The 11,326-nt window shown below is 33.5% G+C and overlaps 1 protein-coding gene across 1 annotated transcript; it reads right to left on the bottom strand.

The window, feature by feature from the left end:
• Positions 1-9,325: 9,325 nt before the first annotated feature.
• Positions 9,326-10,945, bottom strand: LOC128729829 (UDP-glucosyltransferase 2-like; the record flags this gene model as incomplete). The annotated part of the gene is made up of 3 exons (XM_053823094.1): positions 10,809-10,945; positions 9,565-10,749; positions 9,326-9,487 (listed from the first exon to the last, which is right to left on the bottom strand). Coding segments are annotated over exons 1-3 (1,484 nt in total), but the record flags the coding sequence as incomplete, so codon positions are not given.
• Between the last annotated feature and the right edge of the window lie 381 nt (positions 10,946-11,326).

Raw genomic sequence — 11,326 nt, 5'->3', positions numbered from 1 at the left:
TATATATATATATATATATATATATATATATATATATATATATATATATTATATATTTATATATATATAATATATATATATATATATATATATATATATATATTATATATATATATATACATATATATATATATAGATATACTATATATATATATTATATATATATATATATATATATATATATATATATATATATAACTATATATATATATATATATATATATATATATATATATATATATATATATATATATATATATATATATATATATATATATATATAAATATATATATATATATATATATATATATATAAATATATGTTATATATATATATATATATATATATATATATATATATATATATATATATATATATATATATATATATATAATATATATATATATATATATATATATATATATATATATATATATATATATATATATATATATATATATATATATATATATATATATATATATATATATATATATATATATATATATATATATATATATATATATATATATATATATATATATATATATAAATATATATATATATATATATATATATATATATATATATATATATATATATATATATATATATATATATATATATATATATATATATATATATATATATATATATATATATATATATGTATATATATATATATATATATATATATATATATATATATATATATATATATATATATATATATATATATATATATATATATATATATATATATAAATATATATATATATATATATATATATATATATATATATATATATATATATATATATATATATATATATATATATATATATATATATATATATATATATATATATATATATATATATATATATATAGATATTATCGATCGTACAACAATTCTTCGGTTTTATTTATAAATTGAACGACGAAGATTTCAATCATACCTAATACGTTACAAATGATAAATTCATGTGAAAGACATTTTTCATTGAAATAAACATGTTAGAATAAATCCAATAAAACGTAGGATAAAATACGAAACATTGAGCTAGGAAGAAAATAGAAGTGAATAAAGAAAAAAATGTTTAACATTTGAACCCTACCTATTGATTCCATTGGAGAAGGATATTATGGTCCCAGAGTTTGATTGCTCCTGCTTCAGGACAACGGAAAAGGTAAACTCAGACGATTTTCTCATTTGTTCTATTGCCCGGTGAAAAACCGCAGCCGGAAGAACAAGATTTCGATCTAGACCTGCGAATATTGATCAGTTATAGTATTAATAGTTTAATAGTATGTTACATTAGATTTAAAATTCATTGAAGAATAAAACATGTGTAAATAATTATTGAAATAAAATTTACATAGCGTAGGTTTATGCTTTATTTTCGTTGGTAGAGCTTGGGCTGTCGATTAGCTAAAGAAGTAATATTTTATTTTCATTCGAACTTGCTGTTTTAAGAGATATTTTAATCATATTTTGAGTAATTACTAATTTGGAAATTTTTCTATCAGTACAATCTTTTATCACATCGCAACATGCAACATCTGCATTTTTACAATCAATTTGTAATAACTGTCTGACTGTGGGTTGTTTAATGAAAATGAATCGGCGGAAAATAAGAAAATATCACCCCAATTTATGAAATATGCTTACTTTTCTCGATGTCGTACACCAAACCAAGAATCAGCGGAACCGGCTGATGTGTATGAAGCAGCATGCGGTCATGGTTATGCTTGAGCATTTGTAAAAGGAAAATGCAATCCTAAACATAATTAAGCTATGTAGATATTTTTCATTTTCTTTCCGCAAAGCGGGATGTAGCCTTCTTTATTTTAATATCCTTAGGGGTTCCAATATATTCCAAAGTTTGCATTGTGGGCTAAACTATCTGGAGTCATATACCCTTGAGTAGGTTGGGTATGAACACTTTTCGTATGGCTCGTTTTTTTATGTTGATATTATACATTTAAGTTTCTGTTTTAGTTTATTTATAGTAAGTGAAATGAGTTGTATGAGTTTATAGTTTATACTTGCTTCTTCATTGCTGCAGATTTTGCTATCATCGATATATTTAGTTGATTTTTGAAAATGTTTAAAAATGTTTTATAGCTTTACCGATAGAATATCATCAGTATTTTTGTAGTTTATAAAAACTTATACTTGGGTTTTGTCTTCTGCTTTTTTGATAGTTTGTGAAGAAAAAAAGTTTATGAATCCTTGTTTCTGAAACTTTCCATTTATCGCAATTCGTTTATTTATATTTTCATGATTCTAATGATGATGACGATTCGTGATATTTGCTGCTAATTTTATTGATGAGATTGATGCTGCGTTTTTTGTTTTGAAATTTTGTGTATATATTGTCTATATTGTAATATCTATATTGTTTGTTTGAATTTTTATTTATGTTTATCGTGTATGTTTAATATTGTTTATCTATATTTTTTTTTGAATTTTTATATTTCTTTATCATGTATGCAAGTAGTTTCAGGTTGATTGGAGTTTTTGAAATACTCCCCATTGTTTCACTTTGGATTACTTCTTTTATGGTTTACTTTTCGGATAGCTGTTTTTTTATCTTTGCTATCTTTTTGATTTTTCCTGTTATTTTTCGTATTTTTTTTGATTACGTCATTTTAGGCATTCTTCCTGTTCTTGTGATGTTTTTTTCCCATTTGTATTCTGTGTATGTCTGGTTATCTGTCTTTCTCTCTCTTTCTCTCTCTCTCTCTCTCTCTCTCTCTCAAGCCCTATCTTCTTAAGCTAAGCTAAGGCTTTATATGACTTCACGCAGCTGGATAGTCAGTCCTGCGTACAGGGGAGGTTTAGTCGAGATTCGAACCCGATACTATCGTGTATTTGTGCCGCACGCTAACGCTCCGGTTATCGAGCCCCTTTGTGCCTGACTATGGTATACCAATTATCCCCTTCACAGTTTTTAGATCTTGAAAAAAACGGTCAAAAAATTGTCACTCCTATTTCTGTTTTCTGGAAAAAACGCGCTCTAAAATTCATATAAAAAAAAGTTTGTATTGCTAATTACTAATATTAATAGTTGTATAGCTAATAAATTGGCTCAGTGTTTGAGAAAACTACTTAAAAACTGCTTGGTTGTTTTCAATATCAATAAATTTTGTTTTTTAATTATTACATAACTAGCTGATAAGCCCGATTTCATTCGGGTCGACGTAGTTTGAAGAAAAATAAAGGGGCATTTTTACGTATGGTTGTGTAATTCAATTTTTGATGTGTATATTGTTTTTTTCTTATTTAGTTTTATTCATTCTATAAACGTTATTCCTAGCTTCGGCTTTGAAGGTTTTCTATTTCAATCAATTCATCTCTCTCTGTTCCTCATGACATATCCCTTCCAATCGGTTGTACCTGGCTTTTTCAAAATATCATTCACTCCTTTATAACAAATCGAGCCTTTTAACCATCTTAGCTATCAAGAAAAGGATTTTTTTTTAAATCCTTTCTTCTATTGTTGTTTTATAACTGCCATTTCGCTTCATAACCTTCGTTTCGTTTGATCAACCCGTTCTTACCCACAAATTTTCTGCTTAATACAACTGATATTAATACTGCTTAATACAATTTGTTAAGGCGTACATGAAAAGTTGTTGTTAAATTAGACGATATTTGTTACTTTGGGCATTTTTTTCTATATTTCGAACAGGGATTGTATGCCCTCCTACGAATTTGTCTCTAACCGGGAGAGCTGCAACGTCCCATTCTAATTTTTCGATAAATATTGACATTTTTAAGAATTTGCCTCAATTCATTTAAATCAGATATGATTGCTATGCTCGACCATATTTTCCAATACTCTAATAGGAAGAGCTAGTATGGGAGCTCTTGTTTTAAAAAATTTTGCGTAAACAGAATCATCCTCATCTAAAATCATCCGTATCAAGCTTCTAATCATCCGGATGTATAAGAGCCCTCCTTTGTTCTTCATTGAGGAGGCTGAAATTTCGCCATGGTTTGTTTAAACTAATAAAACATCTATGTACCAAATTTCAGCCAAATCGGGCGCCATCTATAATTTTAAACGGATAATATTCATTTTTTGTAGGGGGGTTTGTATGGGAGCCCCCCTTTGTTCCCCATTGAGGAAGCTGAAATTTTGCCAGTGTTAATTTTAAGTAATGAAACGTTTGTGCACCAAATTTCAGCCAAATCGGGCGCCATCTATGATTTTAAGCGGATAATATTTATTTTTTGAAGGGGGGATTTGTTTCGTAGCCTCCCTTTGTTCTACATTGAGGACGCTGAAATTTTTCCAATATTTGTTTAAAGTAATGAAACATCTATGTACCAAATTTCAGCCAAATCGGGCGCCACCTATGATTTTAAGAGGATAATATTCATTGTTTGAAGCGGGGTTTGTATCGGAGCCCCCCTTTGTTCTGCATTGAGGAGGCTGAAATTTTCACAATATTTGTTTAAAGTAATGAAACATCTATGTACCAAATTTCAGCCAAATCGAGCGCCATCTATAATTTTAAGCGGATAATATTCATTGTTTGAAGGGGGGTTTGTTTCGGAGCCCCCTTTGTTCCCCATTGAGATGGCTCAAATTTTGGGAGTGTTGATTGTTGGTAATGAAACATTTATGCACCAAATTTCAGCTAAATCGGGCATCATTTGCATTTTAAAATGAATATTCGCGAATTGGGGTTGTATGGGAGCCCCTTTTGAGGGGCTCTAAAAAAATAAAAAAAAAAAACAAATGCCCAAATCCGAGACCATCGTGCACCTATGTACCAAATTTGGTGCAAATCGGTTCAGTGGAAACCCCATTGAAGCGCGCGCATAGGCATATATATATATATATATATATATATATATATATATATATATATATATATATATATATATATATATAAGATTTGAATTGTATCGCAAGTATCATTTGCCTAGAGCAAACAATTCTGTTCAGAGTTTAATAATAATATCTAGTTTCCATCAGTAGCTTTTTAAAGGATTCGCCTCTGCACGAACAACAAACATTGCACTCTCGTCACTTGAGTCACGCTCAATATAGCCAAAAACAAGGTCCTATGGGATGTGACGGTTTTCTTCGGAGTTAAAGTGGTTTTTCTGTTGCAAATTCTTTTTATGACTTGTTATTTGTATGGTGATATGCTGACATTGTCGACATTCATTATTTTTCTTCTTTTTGGCCCGCTCATAGTTGAGCACGTCGTGCTGACATGGCTAGGTTACCAATCTGTTTCGACTAAACTCGGTCCAGGACTGCTCTCCTTCACCCCTGGCTGCACCCAATTTCCGACAGGTCCTGCTCCACTTGATCCAGACAACGATCTCGCAATGTCATCCGTGAAGCCCAGGAATTGGAAAGATCGAGAGAAAATCGTGCCCCGGATGTCGAAGCACGCGCTTCGCATGACACCTTCCAGAGCGATGTTGAACAGTAAACAGGAGAGTCCGTCCCCTTGCCTCAGATCCTGGTGTGAGTCGAACGGTTCCGAAAGCATGTTCGACACTCGCACCTTGCACTGCACCGCATCTAAGGTGGCCCTTAACAGCCGTACCAGCTTCCCAGGGAATCCGTACTGCTGCATGGTATTCCATAGCTCCATCCACCATGCATAGTGTCATAGGCCGCCTTGAAATCAATGAATAGGTGGTGCGTAGGGATCTGGTGCTCTCAGCATTTCTGGAGGATCTGCCGTAGAGTAAAGATTTGGTCGGTGGTGGATTTGTCTCCAACAAATCCAGCCTGGTAACTTCCAACGAAATCTGTAGCAAGGGGCGCAAGTCTGCAGAAAAGTATTTGAGACAGGATCTTATAGGCAGCATTCAGGACTGTGATGGCTCGGTAGTTAGCACAGTCCAATATGTCGCCCTTTTTGTATACTGGGTGTATGACACCCAGTTTGCACTCATCCGGTAGTTCTTCCTGGTCCCAAATCCTTCTGATCAGTGGATGTTAACGGCAAGCCTCTCCGGCCCCATCTTGAACGTCTCAGCCACCAGCCCATCGCTGCCAGCTGACTTGTTACATTTCAACTGTTTGATGGCGCTGACGACTTCGTCCAAGGATGGCGGGGGCACCGTCATCGTTGTGTTCGTTATCGTAGGGCTGCTCAATTCTGCATCTTGCGCTTGGTCCGGTATCCACTGCTTCTGCTACGTTAAGATGTCCGTCATAGAAGCACTTCCACCTGTCAATCACCTCCCGCTCGTTCCTTCCACGTTACGGCACATCGCGATCATGGGAGTAAAACCGCTTCTTGCCACCTTCAACATCCTGTAGAACTTGCGGATTTCCCCCGACTGAGAGAGCTGTTGCATCAGTTGCTCGCCCGATTCTTCAAAGCTTCGCTTCTTGTCCTGGAAGAGTCGGGTCTGCTGCCTTCTAAATCGTCTATAGTTTTCCACGTTCTGCCGGGTCTCGCGCTGGAGCATTCGGGTGCGCGCTGCGTTCTTCTCGGATAGTGCTCGTCTGCACTCATCATCAAACCATTCCTTCATCTGGTTACGTGTTACGCGGCCAATTGTTCGCTCGGCTGTGCTGCTGATGGCTTGTTCCATTATTCGCCAGTGGTCGTTGAGTGACATCGCCTCGGTAGTGGTGCCCTCCGGCAGCGCTTCCCCCAACGCGATCGCGAAGTCTTTCGCCACATCAGCTTGCTTTAGCCGATCTGTGTTGAGCCTTGGGGTGTGCTGAGATCGCAGTCTATTGGCTACGCTGTTTTTTTGGCGTAACTTAACCATAACCAGGAAATGGTCTGAGTCGACGTTTGCTCCTCTGTATGTCCGTACGTCGATAATGTACGAGAAGTGCCTTCCATCAATGAGAACGTGGCCAATCTGGGAATATGTCTGCTGTGGTGATCTCCAGGTGTAGCTGAATCGAGGTGCGTGTTGGAAGAAGGTGCTGCGAATGGTCAAGTGCTTGGAGGATCTCTTTTATCTTCACGCTAATTATGCTACCGCAATTCGTCGTCTCTGCCGGAGCAATGAATATTCAACTGGATTTGGCCTAAATTTTGATATTTTGTCTCTTTCCCCATGTTTTGGTAGGTGAGAGAATCATCTAGTCCTTCTTGCATAGCATTCACTATTAACTCTGACATAATTGTTGTTGTTCTATGCCACTCGTTCTATCAAATATGAGATATGCTGTCCGTTACCTCATTATTTGTCGGTTTTCATGTATTGATCAATCATTGAATTATTCTTTTTATTTCCTGTTTCATTACACCTATTTATGAAACAAACGTACTACTAATTGTACATACACTATTTATTTATTATTTATTATAATTTTTAAAGTATCTGGCTCACTTGGCCTACATACAAAGTAGTCACATTCTTTTTGCCTTTTGCCTCTTGTTTCTTTAACTATGTTTTTTCTGCAACCTGCTCAAACCTGCGTCTGTTACATTGCAGATCTCCAAAATAATTATGTCTATTTCATCAACCCTGCATTTATATTTATTGGTCCCGTATGTGTGGAAGTACAATGTAGGAGCCGTAACAATGACGAACTCTATGATACACGAATATGATACACGCCGTAACAATGACGAACTGTACGATAGCCTGCCTCACTATCGTGCAGCGAATTAGACTCAGCAGGGTCTGGTGACGTTGGTCAAGGCCATTCTTAAAAGCCTGGTAAGCTTGGTCGTTATTCAAAAAGAACTCATATGCGTCCAAAAGTTTTACCCTTGGTATGCTATCTTATGCAACTTTGATGTATATGAAGAAACGGAAAAACGAACTGTTGCACTGCCATCTTTTCCGTTTGGAAATCCTCTCTGAGAGAAAATTAGAACACGAAAACTTCGCATGAAGAAATGTTTTAAAACAGTTCTTTTACGCTCCTTGATTATTTCAACAGTAGGAAATTATCTACAACGACTTCCAGTATTATTGGTTTGTTCTTTCTATCAGTTATTCTATTACCTAAACAATTTATTTGTATTTTCTTCCTTTTCCATAAAAAATTCCCAACCTCGTTATGAATTTTCATAATCTTCATACTCCATTATTAACAACAATCTTACATTCTAATCAGACAATACACTCACACTACCTTTCCATAATTTTTCATCTATAAAAATTTTATCTGTAAATATAATCAATGAGATGTATTAATCATAAATAAATATCACCAATGACATTAGCTGGAGCTAATAGGAAATCCAAATTTTACCATGTCATTGCCCAAAGACATAGATATCATACATAAAAAATAGTACTGCCCTTGCATACATCGGAGTAAAAGTTTAGCGATTTTTCTTGTCAATGATTCAATGATTGTGACCGTCTCTATTCCTATGCGTTTAATAGTAGTATATAGAAGTACATACTGTAAAAGAATAATTGGGTGTGTTAAGATCAAGACATAAAAAAATGATACATACGTTTACACTTAATCAAAAATCGTCTAACTCAATATTAGACACATGCTTCATTTAAACAAAAAAAATATTTTTGCTAAACATTAACTATAAAATAATGTGACTCCTAAGTACAGGAAAATTCTACTAAGAAGTTTAAACTTTTAGTTTATTTTCTTCTTACTTCTTCTTAAATGACTTAAAAATCGGTGTACGATCAAAGTCTGCTTTGCTAAGCTAAGATTTTTTATGGCTTAGAATTATCACATAACCGGATAGTCAGTGCTGTGTAAGGGGGAGGCTCAGTCGAGATTCTATCAATACTATCGTGTGTTTGTGCCGCACGCTACCGCTTTGGCTATCAAACCCCCAAAATAAAAATTCTGTTTATGCAAATTAATTTAAATTTGATAAATCTTCCAGAAATTGACTTTTGAATGGTCTACTGTGCATTGCAGCATTGTGACATTATGCAGTACACTTATGTTTCAACAATATTCAGAATCCCAATGGACGGATTAACGGGAATATATTGAACAGAATGGATGTGCATGCTATAATGCCACTGAAAACTATTTGTGTTCTGCTCGTTCCCAAATATCATAAATGAAATGAGAGTTTCCTCAAAATATTAATTTTTATTGCAACAGAATCAAAACAAACAGTATTTCAACTTAAAGTATGTTTTAAATACGAAAACTTTTTAAATTTAAACTTGCTTATAATTTCTATATAAATCAATAATAAAATTAAATATATCACACATTGAAATAAAAAATAACATTGTTCGTATTTATTCATTGTTATTGTTATTCTTTTTTATGTTTCTTACGGAGAACATATTTGTAAAAAAATCCGCATAAACGATATATAATTATAAATATTAAGCTAATCCATAATACAATATGTATTAAAAAATCGTACACATGCATTGAAGTAATTTCGACTTTGTTGGGATTATCCAATAATTTTATGCGTTGAGGATGGTTTCTTATTACCCATTCCAAAATCCAAATCGCTCTTGCTTGTGGTGTTATTTGTTCATCTCGAATAAATCTTGACATCAGGTTTAAGCGATGTTTGTATCTAAAAACAATTAGATTCATAAGTTTAATTTAAATTTTCATGCATTTTTAGTACATGCGCACAATATTTTAGCAAACCTTTCATTATTTATCAGCTCTAATAAATGCTCGCTTAATTTGTTTGATGTAATTTCTTCGAGCAAAAGTTTCGTGCCTAATCCCATCCATACAATGCGTTGTACATTTTGGTATTGATCTCCATAATTGGGAATACCCAGCATTGGAATACCGTACCAAACAGCTTCTTGAACGCTTAGGAGCCCACCATGCGTGACAAACACATCTACAGTGCCACTGCCCAAAAGGTCATTTTGTGGAAACCAATTTGCTGTGACGATATTTTCTGGTAGATCGTTATTAACCGGCTGAGCAGAGAAATCAATTTTCCATAAAAATTTCACGTGTGGCATTGACCGTGCCACTTCAATAATGCTCTGCGAAATTATATTATCAAAGCTTAAAATTTGTACATTACTTCCAAATGATATGTAAACATATTTTTCATATTTCTTGGATGATTGGTGAGTAATTTGAAACTGATTTTTGTCAAATGGCTTTGGCAAATTTATATGCAACCCTCCAACGTTTACAAAGCGCCAAATACGAGGTGGCTCATATGGTTCTAAAATAGCAATGGAATTCACTAGCACAAACACAGCTGTCGATTCCAGAAGAGACACTGAATTTATATTGGGAAAATGACATGCAACTAGCTGATCAATTTTTGTATTGAAGTAATATTTTTTCGAAAAATATTCGTACGCTCGTAAAAAATAGTTGTAATTTTTTTCTAGAAATCTCATCGGTAAGGTACTATCATACAAATGGCTAAGAACGGGTCCTGGAGAAAAAAGAGAGCTTACCAGGTACTCTGAACTGGGTATAATATTGGATGCAGAGGCTAATACTAAAGGAGGGTTGTTAAATCGCTCAAGTAGAAAAAGTAAACATGGGCCTGCTAGGTGATCATGGAGGATCAGATCAAATGTAAAATTTTTAGGATAGCTGATCAAATGAGAAAGATTCACAGATGTAAGGGCAAGCTTGCAAACCGTATATTCAAGCTCGGCAAACGATGCTATTAGTTCATAAGGAGACATTTTATGCAGAGTTAAAAAATCAATTGGATCATCTATTTTCAGCTCATTATAAACATCATCCAGCTTCAGAAAATATAAATTAGGCTCCGTTCCTTCTTTGAAGATGTTAAGTAACGTAACGTTATATCCTTTTTTGGCAAGATTTTTTGAGAGCTTCTCAGTCCTAAAATAAATGTTTATCATTGATTTCCTTATAGTTCGACCCAGGAACAGCATATTTACCAAAGAAAGTGGCTTGGAGATGCTACAGTGCTTATGTATAGTATATTATTATTATTATTTGTACTAGAACCATTGATCACATGTAACGCTATTAAAGCTATAATAGTTATTCTGATACAACGCAATACATTTTTCATTATGCCGCAGCCTGAACTATCATATACTGTGATGATGTCTATACCGAGAGCACACAATAACTGAGACAAGGTTGTCAGAAAAGAGATAAATTGTCTGATAGCAACAATCAAGCCTGCACATCGGGGGTTTGATTTGGATAGCCCTCAATGTAATAAAGGTCTGACAGCAATAGAATCTCCTACAGTGAAGGTTATATGTTTATGAATGCAACTATGCTAAAACATTTCATACACTTATGGTTTGAATCTTACATATGGATGTTCTTTCACGATTTACAAACGCAGACTTTCATAGATTTAAAAAAACTAGAAGCTACATTTAAAACTCGATCCGCTAGTCCAAATGGCAATTGTCAATAGTGTAGTCATGATTGCATGATT

Source organism: Anopheles nili (genome assembly GCF_943737925.1).
Source record: "Anopheles nili chromosome X unlocalized genomic scaffold, idAnoNiliSN_F5_01 X_unloc_48, whole genome shotgun sequence".
Taxonomy (NCBI): Eukaryota; Metazoa; Arthropoda; class Insecta; order Diptera; family Culicidae; genus Anopheles; species Anopheles nili.
Note: the sequence above shows the minus strand (reverse complement) of the source record. Positions and strands in the feature narration are given on the sequence as shown.